Here is a 21,657-nt window from a genome sequence, read left to right on the forward strand (position 1 = left end):
CTCACAGGGGGTCGTTTGACCGTTGGGGTTTTACATAATTATTGTGTGGCCTTGCCTTACAATATAAAGCGCCTTGGGGAAACTGTTTGTTGTGATTTGGCGCTATATAAAAAATTGATTGATTGATTGGATTGATGATGGATGATGGATAAGGTTTGTTCAACAGTCAGTGGCACAGATGGGCAGTTTCTACGCAGAAAGAGCAGTAAACTGCACTTGTGGTCTAAAACTAAAAACAATACGGTCATACCTTAACACAAGATAGAAGAAAAGAATTTAGCTGAAAAACAATGAACGTGAAGTAAACAGTCCTCTAGGTAAGCAGCAAATGTAGTTGATGAGAATAGACTGTAATTATTATAACTAGCTGTGGCTTTGGTGGCCACCAGCTCTAAGGATCGTACGTGTCACTTCAAACCTTTATGTAAATTCATTCATTTATTAATTCATTATCTATTCATTTGCTGCACTTTATAGAGGGTTAATACCAAAGTGTTCCCAAAACCTTTCCTAAGCATAGGGGGTAAAAAAAAAAAAATACAAAAATATATGTATTGCCTCATTGTGTTATTTTGCTGGTTTAATATACAGTTTTTCAATGTATTTTTTTAAAAATATTTTTATCCCGAAGGCAAATAGTTGCAGCTGCATTTTTTTTCCAACTGAAATACACAATCATAGTATATTTAAGTCCACATTAATATATCAAACTTAAATGACATTTTAAATTAAAACAATAATAATAATTCTCAACATTTCTTGTACAAGCTGTATAATTTGCTTGAGAGAAAAAAATCTTCCTAAATATCAGCATTTTGTATTGATATTACAGAACATGTCCTATTTGAATGATCAGTGCAACAGTTATGTAGTTGTCATTGTACAAAGCAGGAGCTGGATTTTTGTCATGTGCTGACGTAAACATTCATTCATTCGACAGTAAAGTTGCAACAAAACATCATGTCCACATTCTGTGTGTGTGTCTATGCATCCCCCACTAGTACTCCTCTGATACAGCATCAGACAAAATGTTGCTGCTGGGACTGGGTGGGATGTGGGTGCCTGTGGTTCCGTCCATTGCAGGCAGAGCGGGTGTGGTCGTGGAGGCCTGCTGGGAATGCTGCAGCTTCTTCCTGGTGATTTTCCTCTCCTTGGCCCGCCTGTTCTGGAACCAAATTTTCACCTGCAGCACAAACAGACAACATCAAATAAACCTTTTAGGGTCATTTACTTATTTTCGGATCTCACTAATGTGCAAGAACAAAACAAAGGCGAGAGGTCAACTGGGTGATGCCAGTGGATTACCAGGATGGCGCTTTTGACAGTTCCGAGGTTAAGAGATTTTGACATTTTTGTGGATCTTGTAGCCAATCCTCAGTCACATTGGGAGGATTCACTTCAGGTATAGAACTGTAGCCGGGACGACGGCCTGCACATTACGACTACACTGTGTTGTGTTGTGCTGCACAGTCAGATTGTTGACACTTTCATAACTGGTTGAGCTCAGGTTTATTCCTGTAGTGAGGCCCGAGAGCAAAATGTGGTCAGAAGAATTCAGTCTTCACATCAATACGCCTCCCACAATGAGCGACATATAATGCCTGCTTATGGTCAGTAGGGAGCAGTGCTGGGCACAGCTAACCAAAAAGTTAGCTTTAAAAGTTATCTTTTATGACTATAAACCGATAAACTGCTAAAAAAAATTATCTTTATTACAGATAACCGATAACTATTAGTAATGATTTGGACGCGGCCACATCAGATTACACTGCCGCCTTCTGATAAACCAGTTTCACTGTAAGCGCCACAGGGGCTGCTGGGTAAATTCAAGGATCACAAACACAAAGAACACACGAAAAATGAATAGATTAAAAAAAAAAAAACCCAAATACTGTCACTGTCATCATCTTTCAAAAGCAGTGACACACAGTTTTAGAAGTCACAGTTTATCTCGGTATTTGATACACTGTCGTTTACGAGCTAAAAGCTGCCTCTTTTTTCGCATACTTTGAACCCTGTGGCTTAAACAACTGAAATACATCCATTAATGCATTTATTGGCAGAGTAAAACACACATAGTAAATATAATTCTTACCTGTTAGTTTCAGTGGGATTCATCTGAATAAATAATCCACATAAAGCATCCTTTTAAAAATCCAAAACAGTGTCTAGAAAACTCCCTCCTTCTGTACTCACAGCTGCGACACGAGAGCGCCTTTTTCCCCCCCACCGAGTCTCTGGGGATTAAATTACAGCCACAAAGAAATAAAATAAAATAATGTTAAAATTAGTCTGTTTTGTTTTCGTGTCGAGTGGACAAGTCACTGTAATGTCCAAAGTGAACCTGAACTACACTACCCACAATGCTCCCTGCATCAACTGGCCAATCACGTTTTGCGCTTAATGATGACGCCATCAGCAAGCGACAGGCAGCCGGTGGCTGAAAACACACAATAAATGGAATAAAATGTTTGCTTTTAGTGTTTACAAAGTTTTTGACCACTAAACTTTACCAGCAAAGAAAATGTTAGCGGACTGAAAGTTATCGGAACTAAATTTATCGGAAGGTAATTGGTCCGATGATGGTTTTAAAACTTATCTGAAAAGCTAAACATTAGCTTTGATAATTAGCTGCTATGGGATTAGCTGAACTGTGCCCATCACTGGTAGGGAGCAGTAAAATGGTAAATGGACTGCATTATATAGCACTTTTCCATCTGCATCAGAAGCTCAAAGTGCTTTACAATTATGCCTCACATTCAACCATTCACACAAACGCATTCACACACTGATGTCAGGGTGTTGCCATGGAAGGCGCTCACGACACACCAGGAGCAACTAGGTGATCAAGGACCTTGCCCAAGGGACCTGAGTGGTTTTACGGTCTGGTTGGGTTTTTGAACCAAGGATGCTCTGGTCTGAAGCCCAATGCTTAACCACTAGAACATCACCTCCACTAAACACAAGCTAATATGGTACTTTCAGTAACAATTAGATAAAACTTGAAAACAAATAAAAAAAATAAATGGTTTTGGTGAGAATATCACATTTTAAACCATGTCATAAAATGAATACAATATTTCTAGTCATTTCTTTCATTACACAAGCTTATTTAATGTAGTATTGTAGCAGATGAATGGTTCAGTTGAAGATACAAGCACCCAATGTGGTATAAATACTTCTACGAAGTCCTTTTTTTCCCCAAAATAAATAAATAAAAAAATGCATTAGCCATATTAAGTTTTAAAATGGTGACCACTTTTCAATATGGCTACCACAAATACAGCCTATTTGCGCAAATAAATACAAACAATGACAAGCAAATATAGGTGGTTATGGTACTAAGTCATAAATGTGATGCTATAAACACAAATCTAACATTTTAAGGTATGATTTGTGCCATCTTCATTTTTAAAAGGGTTTTTTTTTTTTTTTTGGTGCTATGAACCTCTTTTATCTACAGCAAGATTAGCTGAAGCTGAACCCCATTTTGAGTTACACAGCAGTGATTGCCACCAGTGTTCCCTGGTGTGCTTCACACTCACTGTTTTTTGGGGGTATAATGTTGAATAGATGTTTCATCTGTTCAACAGTTTACTCGGTTGTGGACATTGCTGTGCACAAGCAACTTCTTGGACCCATTAGTGCAGTGGATAACTGAAAAAAAATCTTTCAAATGGTGATGCATGACCAATTTGGCACAAATGCACTTTAGACATTACCCTTTCGAAAAGACAGGGTGTCCACTTGAATTTTCAATAGGCAGCCAGGTAGGGGTCAATTGAATAATTACACAGGGGTCTAAATTAAAAGATGCTCTAATCATATTGAAAACTATACATTATTTGTGTGATCACAGAAATTCCAAAAATGTATAGTTTGGACTATCTGTGACTGATTGTTTTGGAGTTATGGGGTAAAACAGCAAGAATGGTGACAAAGGTCAATTTCAGTTTGTACAGGGGTCAAAAGTTAAGGTGCTCTAACTTTGGAAAAAATAATGCAGATTGTCAGTTGAGTTAATAGGGTTTTAAAAAGGAACAGTTTGCATGATGTGTCATGCTTAGTTATGTTACGGGGTAACATACTATGTCACATGTCATAGAATCCAGTGGACATCGACATTGTTTAACCTTTATTTTGCAGACCAAACATTCAACACAGTCAAAACTATTCAATGTATGTATATGTTAATGTATATGTAATATCATGAGCATTACAGATGTAACGTCTTGTTCAGAGGTGCTGCGCTGTGGTGCGCAGCAGCACTGAGACGCATTGACTCACAGTGACACACTGTGTTTTCAGCTTGATTGCGCAATGTTCACGTCCAGTTCACAAGATGAATGCTTGACACAGACTTTCCACATAACAGTATTTCCTTTGCCACCCGAAATGGGGTGCACGTCCGGCTCATCCTGCCACAGTTGGGACATGCCGGCAGGATTTGATGTGCCTGTACATGGCAAATTTCCCTGGAACACAATCAGGCTGTTTTGAATGTTGTTTTGATGCCATGAGAATATTTACAATGCAATTAGAGTCCACCTTGACTGCTGTTCAATATGTTTCCACCTCAAACGCATCACGATAGTTGGGTGCCCAACATTCAGGATGGCCTCACAACTGTGCCCGACTGTTTGGAATGCATTTCGACACTTCCTGAATGTGGGTCAAAGGCACATTCGGGTGGCTTTCGGGCCCATCCGGTCTCTAGTGTGATGGGGGCATTAACTGTGCATGCCCTGTTAAAACGATGATGTAAAGGTTCAGGAAAAAAACAAAGAACAAAACAAAATACATCTTGCATAAAATCATCCTGCATTTCTTTCTTAATGTTACAGCTTAATGTGCAGGAGAATGAAGGGCAGCATAATTTATTTTTATTATTTTATTAATCAGTAAAGTTAATGGGGAAAATATTTTAGTTTTTCATGTGTGATTTAGTGCAACTGTGTCTAAGTTACAATGTAAATCATTCTAGATTTCTGCTTTATGAACATTGCAGACACAAACTGGACAAAGAAGGGAGACAATGCTGACTTTTGACGCTGAAATTTGCTTTTTTGCAGCTTCTTCGTGGTTTGCACTTCTGTCACTACTTCCGTATTGAAATTATTGGCACTATGCTAACAGCTCGATTTACTTCGTGTGGTCTTTTGCCTGCTCAGAACATGTCTACATATGGGCATGTTCAGAGTATGGAAGTAGTAGGAAGTGCGTTCTGTACTCTGACATATTTAAAGTGAAGCAACAAAGTGGCGAGCTGTGGAGTCCGGCAGCTTGAGCGCATTTGTTGGTGTGGAAAAGCTTACTGACTTTGACATTGTGGACAACAATGAGATCTTTTCTGAATTGTCTTTTTGTCTTTCTGCTTCCTCCTCTGTGACAATTTCCTACCTGCCTCTAACCCTGCTGGTGCTCTCACCTGTCTCTCAGAGAGGCTCAGTGCATTGGAGAGCTCAGTCTTCCTCCTCATAGTGATGTAGCGGTTGTGTTGAAACTCCGTCTCCAGCTCTAGCCGCTGGTATTCAGTGTACACCACCCTGTACTTGTCCTTTGTGCGAGTCTTCTCTCCTGAATCACATAAATCAAGCAGAATGAGTTAAATCTTCGACAAAGGTGCATGTGAATAAACAAGTAGACGCTTCTTCTTCTGTTTATATTTTCACCCTTGAATCACCCATGTACGGCCCCTCCACACATCGTGTGAATGTGGCCGAACTTCACATGAAGCAGGAATCGTATGCAATACGTGGAAAATCGTAGTTGCTTCCAATGCCTCGTACACCTATTGTTACAACTATTCATGCACACCAGCGACTGAAAGACAGCTTGTGCCTTGTGTGAGCCCATTTGATCCCTCTCGCGGCAGATGTTGGTCATATTCCAGGTGACACACATGAACATCTAACACCGCTCACTTGGCACATAGAAAATGTGTGGCCATTTGCGCTGTTAGCACAAAAGCAGTCAGCAGATGACCACTTTCAAGCTGGTGGTGAAATTTGTTTAAGTGCCCTCACAACTGTGAAGTTGCCAAGTCCAAATGTGGCGTGCGAGAGTGTTGGCTCTCCCACAACACGTGTGCGTTTCGCACGCTGTCCTCACGTGGAAATACATAAAAATATATATTGCTTTTGCAACGGGCTGGAAAGCGCGCACATTGATAGGCTGTCCCAGCTGAAACGGAACGTCAGTTCATGTGGACATGCAGCAGGCGATCTGTCTGATAGGTCACACGTGTCATGTGAGCAGTGCGCCGCAGGACTATATGACAAGCCAACAGTGCAACAAATATGGCACTTTCAGTCACGTATCAGCAGAAATACACCACAACAAATGCCTTTTGGTCAGTTATCACAGCACTTTTTTCGTTTAAAGAAAAAAATGCATTTATCTGCTTTTTGATTTTAGCCATTTCATGCTCCTGTTATGAGACAGTAATTGTGGTGCAGTGGTAAAGTTTCTGTCTGGTAATCAGAGCTTTTGTACCTAACAGGTTCGAATCCCGTGAGTGGCATTTACTTTTTTATTTAACCAGGGTTATTTAACCGCGGGGTTCTGTATTGTGTCCCTTTTTATTTATTATTCATATCAACCCAGTGATATTCACTAATTATAGAGCTGGTTTTTATTTTATTTTTCTCCACATCAGTGGCACAATGTGGTGCACCATGCCCCAGCTTCTTGCACTGTGTTCGTGCACGTGCATGATGGTTTGGTTCCCCATTTCGTGTTTGGTTCATGGATTTTCTTCTGATTTCTGTGTCTTTTGTGTTATGTGTGAAGGGGCCCTTAGCCCTGCTTGCTTCCTTTACTCTGTCCATCCACCTCACACACTTGTTAGCTTCTGAGCAATTCCACAGTGACTGACGTTACATTCAGAGAGGAAGCAAGCCTTTTGAAGTGACAGGACTTAAAACATAGAGCCCCTGAGTGAAGACATAATAGGGACAAGGTCTACTTGGTACGGGAAGGAAGCTTTGTTGGTGTTTAGTACATGTTGGTGGTACTGGATACTATGGGCATAACTGACATTACAAAAAACATGTTGTGGCTGGCGTGCCTGGCTGGCTTTTGTTGGTCTTCTGTTTCTGTCTTTTGGTTTTCCTTCCAGGTGGCGCGCATTTGGGACTGAGTGGCTGTGTGGCTGAGTTATCAGGACCTCACCCTGATCACCTGCGGCTCATCAGGACTCACAGCTGTGGTGCATCTACATGGATTGGAACATGGTGGCATTTAAGTCTGGAGTACACAGTGTGTATTTGCCAGAGACTTGACCTTGTGACCAGACGGGTGAGATCATCGTCTCGAGAGCCATCTCATCATCAGTGGATGCAGAGAACGTCCAGGTTTGATGCATGGTCTGTGAAAGAGGAGAGGGTGAGGTCTCACGCTCGTCAGCACACTTCCTGAGGTACGTTAGGTTTTGTGACTAACATTTGTACAGTCAGTAAATGTGGTGTCCCTCACACCTTATTATATTGAGCTGTTATGTTAGTCGTTTTAATCAGCTTCCACTGCAGTGAGTTTGTGAACAGGATGTTCCATGCCTGCAGGGTGGGAAGCTGATTAGTAATTAAGCCAGGAAGTGTTTGCTGTTTGTACACCTTTGAGCGGTCTCTCTGTGTGTTGAGTGTGGACTCACATGATGATTTCTTCATTCACAGACTCGGTTTGTCGTGGGACCTGGGGGGTGTCGGTGGGGTCCGAACTGGTTCTGGCTCCGGACCGTTAGCACTGCTGGGAGCGCACCGCAATCCACCATGCCAGACCGCGCACTTTTATATTTATCACATCACTGTTATGTTTATTAAACTCTGTTATCCTTTGTACCGTGCTCTGCTTATTTCATACTGGGTCCTTCAAACGCTGGTCGGTTCTCCGGGCTGCGTCCGACACATAACAGTAGTTTCTGGCCAAACATCACAGACCCAGCGGTAGCAGAGACGGTAACGCGCCGGGAAGGCGGCAGCAGACGTTCAGAAGTTATCCGGATCAGTTGCGGGTGCTCTCCGCCCGGATGGTGCGTGTTTGAGAACCCATTACTGAATACTGATTCGTGCTCTCTTGCAGCCGCGTTTCCTGTGTTTGTGCCTTATCCGTGGGTCGTGGTGGAGTGTGACTGGCAACGGCTTCGCGTCACGCTCCGACCGGATAAGAGGTTTAAACGGGAGCTACAAGAATGTGTCTGTAATGGGTGAACGCGCACGGCGGAGCTCTGTGGCACGGGTCGCTGAGCTTCCCGTGTTACAGTTTTAGCCCCGTTTCCCCGTGTGAAGATAACTACTGCGTCTGTTGTATCAGCTCCGGCGTAATTTAGTTGAAGCACATTTTTGGTTGTGTGTTACACACAGCTGCGCACAGAAAAGCAGCTTGAGTTTGTTTTCTCAGTTACCAAAGGGGGTTTTTCATTTTTAGCACTCTGGCTCCCTCTGTTGGTGACTGAGTCACATTACCGTTAAGCTCTTAAGTTGGAACAGGTGTGTTCCATTTGTTTGAGCTTGACGGTATAAAACACTTATTAGTTTTGTGTTGATTCATTTTTTGTGGGTGTTTTTTGAGTTGGTTTTTGTGTGGGATTTTTTACACTATTAGTGTCTGGGGTCGTGACCCTGCAGTTCTGTTTGGAGCATGAAAAGGACCCAAGCAACTTTATGTTACTCTGTTAGTCTTTCTTTTCTTTTTCTTTTAGTTTCACCTCCCCAGGGTTTGATGGGACGGTCCCCTGGGGGGTGATGGGGGGATAATTGGGTTGTTTTTTCTTTTTTCTTTTTTTTTGTTTTTTGTTATGCCCTCTCTTCTCCTCTGACTCCAGCCGGGTGAGCCGTACGTGTCGGCGTTGCTGGAGTGGTGCAGTTTGGTTATGCTGGGCGTTTCCCAGGTAACCTCTGCACCTGGGAGGGGGGGGGGGTTCGGGGTGTTGTTGTTTTTTTTTGTTTGTTGATTCCCTGTTCCACCTCCGGCTTCAGCGCGCCTTTGAGCCGTCTGCCATCAGCGTGGCTGAGGTTTGGGGCGGTGGGATATACCCGCAGCTGGTGGCTGGTTTGGAAGTCGGAGGAGTGGCGCCGTTTTGTGCCGTCTGCCATAACCGCTGTTCCACTCCTCCCGGTTGGCTTCTGGGGTATAGTCACGGTTGGTGACGCTGGACGTGCTTCCAGTTTCCACTGCGCCAAGGGGGTGGGGTTGGGGTTGTTTTGTTTGTATGTTTTTTTTTCTTTCTTTTTGTTTTTCCCCCCAGTTTCCGCCCTCAGGGTGTGACTGTGGTGTCCTCTGGGGGGGAAAGGGCTGTGGGTCCATCTAGCCATAGACGGCCGGGGCTGGGTCCGTTGGTCATGAGGGGAGGCATCTCCTGGGGTTGATGGAACGGTCCTCTGGGAGGCGCTGGGAGTCCCCGTGGGTGACTTTGGATCCCAGAGGGACCTCGGCTGTGGTTATTACTCCTGGAGCTGGCGGGATGTCCTCTGGGGGGTGTTGGTCCCTACATGTCGTCGGGGGGGGGGGGGGGGGGGGGGGGTGTTAGCGTTTTTATTTGTAAGCTTAAGTTTGGGTTGTTTTTCTTTTCTCCCCTTCCCGGGGTTTGATGGGACGGTCCTCTGGGGAGGGGGGGGGGTGGTTTGGTTGTTTGTGTTTGTCTTTTTTGTTTTATGACTAATCAGACTGTGAACATGGTTGGACAAAGGCTGACCGCACAGGTTTAAGAACTCCTGGCCACACCTGTGCTAATTGACAGACAGAAACAAAGGCAAAGATGCAGCCAGAGGAGAAGACATCAACCGTTCTGTTAAATGAAGATTCTGTTGGAAGATGTATGCAGATACGGTTTCCAGCCATGGTCCCTGGAGGGAGGTGTTTCTCCTGGGCCAGGTTTGTGTGGTCGCCGGGAGGCTTCCCGTGAGGGTGGGGTGCTGTTGTGGCTGGCGTGCCTGGCTGGCTTTTGTTGGTCTTCTGTTTCTGTCTTTTGGTTTTAAAATTCAAATGATTGAGCACCATTCCACACCATATGCTGGCATTACTGCGGTTCTCCAATGCTCCTGGTACCCTCTTGCAGTTGTTCTATCCAGACTGCATTATTTTATTTCTTCATGCGATTTTCCATCTTGGACTAAGTAAGTATTTAAAAATTCTTACTCTTTTTAATACCTCTCCCTAAAAATTAATTTCTGACTCATCACCTTCATTAAATCACAAATGCTGTCTTTTGTTGTTGTTGTTGTTTTTGTAGTTTCCTCTGTATTTCCTATTTCCAAGTGTTGGATAACACAATGTCATCTGCAAAAATAAACTTCACCGGGGGCATGATCTTTCAACCTAAAAGTCAAAAAATAAACAGATTACAAAAGGTAAGGTTTTGACGAACATCTGTGCTACAAACCCGCTCTGACTGGAAGCTTGTGTGTTACATTGATCTTGCTTCACTCCTGGTCCTTGTTCCATCGTACTTAATTTGAAATGAAGTAAAACAGTTCCCGGGTATTATGTCTGCATTCCTGTCAGAACAACTCAAACAAGTGAGTCACTAACAGACGACTTATTTGAAGCAGTCTGGTGCCATGTTCAAGTTCAGGCGCCACTTAAAGCCTCATCAACTCTATTAATCATGCTAAATATAAGGAATGTAAGCCCTCCCACCTGCATTGCATCACAGTTTTCCTTATCACTGGTGAGCGGTGTTTACACAGGCAGCTATTCATTGACACACATGTTCACTTGCAACAGGAAGGACTTAGGGGGTGAGTCATTGTTATTGATCAGAAATCATGAGTTGGCGGCATCGATCGAGGTGGAGCAGACGATGCACCAACATGCACAGAGATATCAGTAAAGCCTGGAATCATCTTTTAGAGGAGATTTGTTGTCCCCAGACTTCCTAGTGTTATCTATCCAGTCTGTCACTTTGTTGCACCCACCCAGTGGACAAAGCGGGTGGGGAGCGATACCTCTGCAGACGACATGGGCTCCACTGTTAGTTCTACTTTGACGTCTTGCACCAGGCTCACGGAAGCAGAATGTGAAAAGTTGATGAATGTATGTGTGCCTTTTGTCGTAACTGAGTAAGATGACTGTTTAACCGTATGTGTCATCTGCACCTCCTCTCAACCACAGAGGGATGTTGTTGAAGGGCGATCACAAGGGCAGACTTCTTAACTGATCATAACTGAAATAATACATAAACATTCTTAATTATAGAGCATGTTCTGACTTTATCTCTAAGAATAATCTGGCAGCATTTACTTGATATGTAGATGCCTTGAAACATAGCTTAAGTTAAGATATCAAAAGCCACAAGTTTGCTATTATTCAGACTGATCATTTATTCATCTGCCTATCACCATTTCTCACAAACTGTTGCAAGTATCAAGATATACTGGTTGCTGCAGTCCTTTCTGTGTGGATTTTGTATGTTCTTCCCGTGTTTACATGGGTTCCCACTGGGTGTCCCGGCTTCCGCTCACTTCCAAAGTTGGTGGAAGCTGAACTGGTGACTCTGAATTGGTTGTAGGTGTGAGTGAAAAAATGTGAATGGGTTTGTCTGTCTGTATGTGGTCCTGTGATAGACTGTCATCCTGTCCAGGGTGTACCCCGCCTCTCGCCTGCTGAGCTGTTAATTGGAATAAGTGGATACAGAAAATGAATGGTTGTTATAGCAGAATTACTGTTGTCTGCAGCGGCAGATGGTAGATAATGATATGATACAGGACAGTTTTGCAGTGTTACTAACGTTGCATTAAAACAGGAAGCTGTGGCTTGATATGGGGGGGGGGGGTGTACCCATTATACTGTGTCATCTATACACCAGTGACCTGCCGCAAACAAAGGCTCGCAAGTTTGTATATGCTGACGATATCTGTTTTTGCACTCAAGCTAAGGTTGTTAGTGATTTGGAGAACACATTCACTGAAGATGGTACTCTCATGACAGATTACTGCCACACATGGAGACTTAAATCAAACTCATCCAATTACATGGTCAGTGTATTTCATCTACATAATGCATATGCCAACAAGGAGGCTAGCGAAGTGTGGGAGAGCTCTTGGCCTTCTTCAGCAACTGGGGTCCTCAGCATTCATGCACCTTTGCACTGGATCATGCATATAGAAATGCACCACATAGCCAAAATGTCAAAGCTGACGCTCCTTCACAATGTATGTGATACTCCTTATGTTCGTCTCTCTATCAAACTGCTCGTTTGATACAAAGTAATTTCATGGGTATTCATCTGAAGAGATGTTGTACCAAAGGCATCACCTGAGGTCACTGGTTAGCATCCAAGTCTCATGGCCATACAGTAACAACAGGAATCATCAGGGCCATAAAGATGTGGACCTTAATTTCCCTGCGCAGAAGTCAGCATCACCAAACACTTCTGTCCAGTGATCTTTCCCCATGCAGCTCTCAATCTCAAAGGCCGAGGACATGAATGTCACTGTTGAGATAGTGAATGTCTCTAAAGGTTCAACACTTTCACAACAGAAGTCATTAAAACCCAGAAACTCAGGTTACACATTGATTCCACAAAGATCACAGCATCTTTTGTGAAGTCAAGGTCAGTAAACCTTTCCTTGCTGTTAGCTCCCAAAATATGAATCAGCTGTAAATTGTGAATTATCTGCAAGCCATGAATTGCAAAACGTTAACGCTGAAAAATATCTCCCGAAACGTGAACACAAGTCGCAAAATGTGAATTTCTTCACAATTTGGTGTATATGCTTGGCTGAGGAGGTAATGGTGTGAAGCTACCATCTGTGGGATTATGTCTGCGCACCTCTCACTTTCACCCATTGTAAACAGTCTGTAAATTTTGTGTGGCTGCGTGCCAGCGTGCAAAGAAAATTTTGAAATGTTTGAAGCTTCTGGCACGCATTAATTTCTTGAATTAATCGCGGACATTGCACATCCTATTCGAAAACACTGCATGTCATTGCGTGTCATTGCATGCAGTGCATCTGAACTTGAAATTGAGATTATAAGGAGATGTTACATAATAAATGTAACTTTACAGAGACATTATCTAACTCATAAGAAAGAATGAAAATGCACCTGTTCAACCAATCCATTACTATATAAATATTATAAATAACCTTTGAGACAAGATTCCAAATTCATTCACCACACAATGCGCATGACAACCTGTAGCGGTAGATCATTTCTCTGTGATTCTGGGAGCAATGAGAGAACGGTTTCATCAGCCAAGTTCTGACTTGTCATCGGCTACGAAATGATTATTTTATATAGCGTGGCGTCCAGTGGGACAACGCGGGATACATTGGCACCACAAATTGCACAGCAGTGCAGGTATCAAATTCGTTCATGTTTTAGTGGGTGAACAATCCAACGCTTGGTGAATTCTGCTTCATGATGATAGGAAGAGTCAACATCGAAGGATCAAAAAGTGACATCGTTATGAACACTTGGCTGCCACAACCAGTTATCCCTGTGGTAACTTTTCTGACACCTCCTGCTTAAAACCCAAAAAGTCAGAAGGATCGTGAGGCCCTGCTTTCACAGTGTGTATTCATACTGAGAATCAAGATCGAGTGAGCTTTTGCCCTTCTGCTCCACGGCAGGTTTCTGTCTTCCCTGAGCTCGCCTTATGACACCTGCATTACCGTTTCACAGGTGTACCACCCCAGTCAAACTCCCCACCTGCCACTATCCCGGAGCAGGTCACACCCAGCAGGGCCGGACACTTGAAACCAAAAGCGAGAGCCGACTTGGGGCTCACATCCCCACCTTACTGGGTATAGTGACCGCACCCATCCCCCCACCCCCAAAATAATATTTTTGCGGAGATAGGGTTTGCAATCAAGATTTCCTGAAGTAATTGATCTATAAACTGAAATCCATAATCGACTTAAAGTGAAAGAAAATATATACCATGAATAGCATTGACGTTTTGCAACTTGACCTGCATTCACGTTTTGTGGGATATTTTATTCATGGTTTGCAGCAAAATTATTAACGGTTTGCAGATATTCACGGTTTGCATAAATTTTCATGAATAGTTTGCAGAAAATTCATAATTTGCAGGGGTTGACACTTTGGGGTCGACACTTGCAGAGCTACATCGAGGGCTATTGTTGACTTCTTGGGAATGAAGCCACACTGTTCCAGTCACTGAGAAACATGTAGCTGGTACAAAATCCTGTTAAGAATATCCTTGCAAGCACCTTCCCTGGTGCAGAGAGCACTCTAATACCCCTATATTTGTTGCAATCCACGTCATCACTTTTTACTTTCCAGACTGGGACAAAAAGTCCTTTCTTCCAGTTGCTAGGGATGATACCTGTTTCCCAGATTGAAACAAAGATTGTTTGCAATGCCAGGAGAAAAGCATCTCCACTCACCAGGAGGAACTCAAGTCTGATGCTACAGAGCCCCCGAGCTTTCCCCAAGATATCAAAGGAGTAGCTTCAGGACAACTCTGTGAATGTCCTTGAGTGGTCCAGACAGAGCCCAGACTTGAATCCAATTGAACATCTCTGGACAGATCTGAAAATGGCTGTGCACCGATCCTCCCTATTCAACCTGATCAAGCTTGAGAGGTGCTGCAAAGAGGAATGCCCTAAGATGGGTGTGCCAAGCTTGTGGCATCATATTCAAGAAGACCTGAGGCTGTAATTACTGCCAAAGGTGCATCAACAAAGTATTGAGGAAATGGTGTGACTACTTACTGTATGTATATGTGATTTATTATTTTTTTATTTTTAGTAAATTTGCAAAACTTCCAAATGGCCATATATATATATATATATATATATATATATATATATATATATATATATATATATATATATATATATATATATATATATATATATATATATATATATATATATATATATGGCCAAGTGGCCTCTGTGTGCGTGTGTGCGCGTGCATGTGTATGGCTTTGATCATGCAGAAACCAAGGACAGCTGACATTTGCTGTTTCGTATGCTTATGTATTTTATGTATGAACGCTGCGAAAACGGAAAGTTGACACACAATTTCAACATCTTCGTGTGTTTCTTTTTATTCTTTTACACACGTTAAACACATTTTAAATAAATTTATGTTTTTAAGGAACTGTCTATCCATTTACACACTTTACAGCCTTTGTAAACATTTTAAACATATTTTTAAAGAACTTTCTATTCTTCCATTTGTCATATTTTAAACATGGTTTTTTAACATTTAAACATCTTTGTGTGTGTTTTAAACGTCTAACATAACTAACACATTTTAACGTAAATAATATTAATTAAACTTTTATACATATTTAGTCTCTCCTCTAGTCTCACGTCTTGTTTAGTGCGAACAATGAGTCTGGGTCTTTGACGCGCACAGGTGGGTGACGCGGGGATGCACTGTGGAGAGGAACAAACGATGATCATCCTCTACTTTCTTCTTTTTTTGGTTGCCCCAAACTCTGTCTTCTCACTGGTAGATTTACATCCATTTTGATTTATATCCATTTTGCTCCTGGCATGTTATCTAACAACATTTTCATTTTCCTTTTTTTTCCCCCTTCTTCTTTTGTTGGTTAACAGTGTTTACAGTTATTTTTTTGAAGAGCTCTGGCACCCCTCCCAGGAGGGGCACGCCTCACAATTTGAAAACCACTGATGTACATGAAAACAGCATTCTGGAAGAATTCCAGTCTGGTTTCCATAGTGCTCACAGCACAGAGACAGCACTGGTCCAGGTCACAAATGATCTCCTGGTCGCAGTCAAACATGGCTCTTCTTCTGTCCTTATCCGTCTTGACCTGTCAGCAGCCTTCGACACAGTTGATCATGCCATTTTGCTCCACTGCCTACAGCACCTTGTACTGCCTACAGCACCTCACTGGCACTGACCTGGTTTCAATCATATCTGTCAGGGAGATCAGAATTTGTCTCTATTGGGCGTGCTAGATCACTGAGCCATCCTGTCTCTTATGGGCTGCCTCAGGGATCAGTCCTGGGATGCCTTCTTTTTAATCTGTATATGGTGCTGTATATGCATCATTAAAAAGCAGTTATGCTGTCTCATTTCATTGCTACACTGACAATACTCAGCTGTATCTGAAGTTGGGCACCAATGTGTCTGAGACCCCATCGGCTCTGTCTCCGTCACTCTCTGTTTCCCCTCCATCTCTGTCCACCCCCTTTCCACTCTCACAGCCTGTCTGGAGGACATTAAGGCATGGATGCCGTAAAATTTCCTCCATCTTAACAGCTCAAAAACTGAAGTAACCCAAATTGCTACGCCACACCAAATTCAACAACACAAAATCCTCAGCATTGCCTTTTCTGGTCAATCATCTCACTTTCCACGACAGTCACCAGCCTTGGTGTCATCTTTGATCCACAACAAACCACATCTGTAAAACCTCAATCTTCCACCTTCGTGTCTTAGCTAAACTCAGGCCAACACTCTCCCTTTCCGACACTGAAAAGCTCATCCACGTCTTCATCTCCTCCAGACTCGACTACTACAAAACAAACTCATTGGGATTTCTGCCAAGAACATACAAAGACTTCAGTATGTCCAAAACAGTACTGCCAGGGTCCTGATGAGAGTGCGTAAGAACAAGCTCATCACTCCCATCCTCTGCTCACTTCATTGGCTTCCCATTTCTATATGGTAATGCCCCCATCACATCTTGCAGAAGTCCTCACCGCTCATTGTCCCACACGTTCTCTCCGCTCCTCCAACACCCACCTTCTTCTCACTTCCAGGACTCAATCCCGCACCACAGACTTGTCCTGCGCAGCTCCACAGACTGTGGAATCTTTCAACAAGGGCCTGAAAACTTTTCTTTTTACCTAATGTTTTTAATGATATTTTTAAACCTGTACACTTTTTATTCTTGTCTCTACTATCTTTTTAATGCTGTCTTATCTCCTTCTTATTGTTTATTGAATTTTTTTACTGACTGTATAAACTAGAAGCACTCAGAGAGTGCAAGGCCATGGGGTAACAAATAAGAGACAAAATTCAATTTATTATTCAACTAAACTGCAAATATATGAATTTTTTAACATTTATGAAACACTTCTCTAAATAAATAACAGTAAATTCTGAAATAGAACTATTTTTTAAGTGTTGCATGTGCTACATAATGAAGTGCACCTCCTATATATTCAGTGAAGTGCACCGAAACAGAATATATGTGACAGTAAGGTGCTGATGTCAGCCTCTGGGTTTTAGGGATCCTAGGTGTGATTCATCAACACCTGGGAGTGGGTTTTGCACCTTGTGTACTTTGTTCAGTGATGTGCACTGAACCAGAACTTAACCACTGCAGAGTATACTGCTGACTCATCACTTTGCTTTTGCTAAGTGAAGTAATCTGGATAGTGATATTCATTGCCACTAAAATATAATAATGCCAAATGATAGTCCTTCATCTAATAAATTCATTGTGCTCCCCAGCCCAGTATAGTTTGTCATGAGGGATTTCCTCTTTGCAGTGTGTTGTATTTGACATCTTTTACTAACAAGGTCATAGGGTCACTGACCCTAAAGAGATTCCCTCCTTGGCACAGTGATCTATTCAACAATTCAGTGTTACAACCAAAACTATGATACATACACGTTTCTTTCCTTTATATTTGACATCCTTGACCATGAAAACATACCACTAGAACTTGGAATCACTTTTATGTCTTTATTAGTTCAAAAGTTATTGTATAAAAACTATTTTTCGGTAATGGCGGTTTTGTTCTGGATCTAGCTCCATAACATTTGAAGCTACATCAAATCTAATGACACCTTACTGGATCAGTACAGATTCAGCTACAATTTGGTGTTAGTTGTGCATCTCTAGCTTCATTTGTCACCTCACACTGACACATTTTCTATTTTCCTTATATTTTTGTATATTCTGGATCACCAGATCTGGAATCCGGATCCGATCATCACCAAAATTTGTTGTTTGATAGAACATTTGACTATGTTACACCCTTTTTTCAAGCCTTTCTGCCTTGTTTTTGTGGAGTTAGAAACTAGAATGTCAAAATTCCCCCTATCCTGCAATGGTGAAGAATCCTTTGAAAATTCCTGGATCCAGATCGTGATCCGGATCACCACTAAAATTTAATCACTTGTTCCTCTTGTCATTTCCAACCACTCCACAAAATTTCATCAAAATCCGTTCAAAACATTTTGAGTTATCCTGCTGACAAACAGACAGACAAACAAACAAACAAACTCGACTGAAAACATAACCTCCTTGGCGGAGGTAATAAAATTTATTATTATTATTATGATTAACACAGAGGGGCAGTCTTTGTATTACAAGCCTGAGTGCATATGTGTGTGTGTGTGTGTGTGTGTGCGTGCGCGCGCATGCATGATTTTATTAAGTAAGTTCAATGTAAGCACATAATATAATTGTAATTATTTTAACAATACATGGATGGCAGAAGAAACTGAAAACACTTGTAAATACTATCTTCAGCCACAGACTGCTCTTTCCTAAGTGCAGGACCAACAGACTGAAAAAATCTTTGGTCCCTCAGGCCATCAGGCTGTTCAACCCTTCACTCAGGGGGGAGGAGGAGTAACAGGAAGACAGAGGATGGGAAGGAGTGGAATGGTAGTAGCCAGTAAACCAGTAGCGATCAGTATTTTTGATATTTATATTTGTATTTACATTTCAAAATTTGTTTTTATTTCTACGTTTGATACTTTGTGTGCTTCTTACCCTGTTTGCTGCTATACAATGAAAAATAACTGTGGCCTTAACTGAGACAGAAACGTTTTTTAAAAAATCTAAAGACCTTTACAATCTTTTCTAAACTCTGAAGTCACATTTGGGGGGACAAAATCTCAAAAACACCATTTTATTCACAATATCACTCTTAATGGAGCTGGCCAAAGTACACTGGACAGTTATTAACACATTACAGATTAGAATAGCAATTCTTACTAACTTAATCACAGAATAATTTACTTATTATTAGTCTAGTTGGGAGGTAGAATTTTGTCCCATACAGTAAGTCATGGTTTAAGATATAAAAGTATTATTCTTATGGTATCATTTGAAAATATGATGGCATTGTCATGCAACACATTAAATAAATACCACCAAATTATTCTTACATATGTGGAGACAAAGACCCAATCCCAATACTTTCCCTTTGCCCTCCCAATTCACCCTTTCCCTTCATTTTGTGCAAAATGGCCAAAATCGTACTACATACTGCTAAGCTACCTTCATAATTTTCAATAAGCTTGGTTCATGCTTTCTGCAGCTGTTCCAACAATTTCAGATATGTTTTTCTTTACGTCAGATTATTGATAGTGTAAAAGCTTCCACTAATGTAACATCATACGTGACCCACCACGTCATAGACAGCATACATATCGGACAATGTCCATTATACTCTGCTGAGAGCTGACAGTACCTGACACAGTCGGTTTGATCACTTCATGTGTTCTCTTCTTGGATGTGAATGGGTCCTGTCCAGACAGAAAGGTGTACGAGGTAAACAACGCCTCTTCACTGGGGGTGGGTGTGCTCATCAACTCTGGAGAAGTGAAGTTGACCTGACTGCTGAGATTTGATCCGGGAAAGCTGTGACCATACGGATACTCCTCCCGGGAAGCATAAATGGAGTTCCAGTCACTAGATGGGTCGCTGATGCCCCAGGGGGTGATGTTTCCACATGGAGACGGAATGTACTGATTGTTCAGTGGCCAAGTCTGAGCCGGAAATCTGGCCCTCTGTGCGGTGGGGTACATGTCCAGCAGGTCAAAAGTATGCCAGGTACACCTCAAACATCCAGGAACATGTTTGAATGTATTCCCAAAAGGCTGTAGTGTGTCAGTCTCAAGATTCTTACCGCTGTGCTACCTGCGCTGAGAGCCAACACGCCTTTATAGATTTACTGTTCAGGAGGTCAAAAGTATCATCATGACGTCAAGTCTTACCCGAGACCTGCCTGCTGCTCTCGGCAACATGAGTACACTGACCCTCGTTTCTGCCGTTATCAGTTTTACTACTACGAAGCTCTGGGTGAACGCGCTTCTACGTGCATTCAAAGTTTTATGCTAATAAAAATGATAAGGGCAGAAATGAGCCTTGTAACGTGCAGAGGAGTCATGTGAGTGATACAGTTCAGACTGTAAATCCAAATGGACAGCTGACTGGAATACACCTGTACCTCCCACAACGGGTGTTGCTATCTGATTTCTCTTCCTTCAGACATTTTTTGTTGTTTGGAAGTAAAACAATGAAAAAACAAAAACCCAATCCCCTATCCAAACTGATGATTTAAATGGGGATTTTGTGCAAATTTGTCTATATATACATCTGACTGTTAAATATCATTGTTGTTTAATATTAAACTTCCACCAAGTCCCACAAGTTTGTCCATGTATACAACTATTGCACAATAAACAAAATTTACACTCAAAAGTCTTATTTCACACATTTGTGATATATGACACAGATTTTTTTTCCTAAAACCTTTAATATTTAAGACACTTGATCACCAGTATCACCTTGATGACACCTCTGTCATACTTATTATTAGAAATTATTATTACAAATTATTTTTGGGAAATATTACCAGGTAGCAACAGCAATGCCTGTTTATTTAACTGAAATAGGATTATCAAACGTTATGAACATTAACTGTTTTTATTCTTTCCTGACCAAAAAAAATAAAATAAAAAAAAATGATTGTTTTTCATTAAATGTTATGTAACTGTGTGAATACTGTAAATGTTGCTATAAGTCATGGTCGGACTGCATAAAAATATGAATCTTGTTTTGATGGAGAAGGAGAGGTGGAGGTATGCACTGGAGAGAAGGTGAATGAAAGCCAGTAACACCAAAATGGAGAACATTTCCATAAATGAGATGGAGTACTGTGGAAAGGTGTGGATGCAAGGAGTGGGAGGTGGCGCGTACTTTGTTTTGGGAGTGAGTCAGAGTCACACAGTTGTGATATGACAATACAGGCCATTCTTCTATCCGTCCCTGTTAATCCGTCTACTTCTTTAATGTGCAATGCCTGACATGAATGTTTATTTTATTGGGTTTTATTTTTTTGTTGCTGTTCATGCTCTGTTTGCTGCACCCTGCACATCCTGGCTTTGTGCAATGGAGCGGATCATTAAAACAGAGCCACTCTCATTCAACAATGCAATAAATGTGCAACACAACTATGTCCTGTCCCACCAACTTCTTATTTAATCTGAATCATGTTGTGGAAGATGCACAGAGGAGGAGTGATGATATGACCGTGATCACATGATCACATTTGAAATATGTGTCATTAAAAAGTAATACAGAACTTCTACATAACAGAAACAGAGGTGTGAATGTCAAATATTTGTTGTTGTTGGTTTGGTTGATTGAAGAAAAAACAAAGACAAATACACACACACACACTCATCTTCAACCGCTTAGTCCAATCAAGGGTCACGGGGGTCTGGAGCCTATCCCAGCAGTCATAGAGCACGAGGCGGGGTACACCCAGGACAGGACGCTGGTCTGTCACAGGGCCACAAACAGACAAACAAACACATTCACACCCACTCGCACACATACGGACAATTTAAAGGTTCCAATCCACCTAACCCACATGTCTTTGGATGTGGGAGGAAACTGGAGCACCCGGAGGAAACCCACGCAAACATGGGGAGAACATGCAAACTCCACACAGAAAGTGC

General features: G+C 41.8%; 1 protein-coding gene across 1 annotated transcript; it reads right to left on the reverse strand.

Annotated features, from left to right (window-relative positions):
• Positions 1–978: 978 nt before the first annotated feature.
• LOC117520067 (homeobox protein CDX-1-like) lies at positions 979–19,738 on the reverse strand. Its single transcript, XM_034181372.1, has 3 exons — positions 19,383–19,738; positions 5,429–5,577; positions 979–1,183 (listed from the first exon to the last, which is right to left on the reverse strand). Exons 1-3 carry the CDS (start codon positions 19,717–19,719, stop codon positions 998–1,000), a joined length of 672 nt encoding a protein of 223 aa, XP_034037263.1. The 5' UTR covers positions 19,720–19,738; the 3' UTR covers positions 979–997.
• Positions 19,739–21,657: the final 1,919 nt, after the last annotated feature.

The sequence above is a fragment of the Thalassophryne amazonica genome, chromosome 11 (assembly GCF_902500255.1).
Source record: "Thalassophryne amazonica chromosome 11, fThaAma1.1, whole genome shotgun sequence".
In the NCBI taxonomy this organism is placed as follows: Eukaryota; Metazoa; Chordata; class Actinopteri; order Batrachoidiformes; family Batrachoididae; genus Thalassophryne; species Thalassophryne amazonica.

What these genes read in the sequence shown, in the direction of transcription:
- LOC117520067 (XM_034181372.1), bottom strand. Translation starts at nt 19,719, where the DNA reads ATGTACCCCACCGCACAGAGGGCCAGATTTCCGGCTCAGACTTGGCCA. An exon ending in GATCAAACCGACTGTGTCAG is followed by an intron (nt 5,578 to 19,382) that starts GTACTGTCAGCT and finishes TATGTGATTCAG; the next exon opens with GAGAGAAGACTCGCACAAAG. An exon ending in TGAGCCTCTCTGAGAGACAG is followed by an intron (nt 1,184 to 5,428) that starts GTGAGAGCACCA and finishes TTTGTGCTGCAG; the next exon opens with GTGAAAATTTGGTTCCAGAA.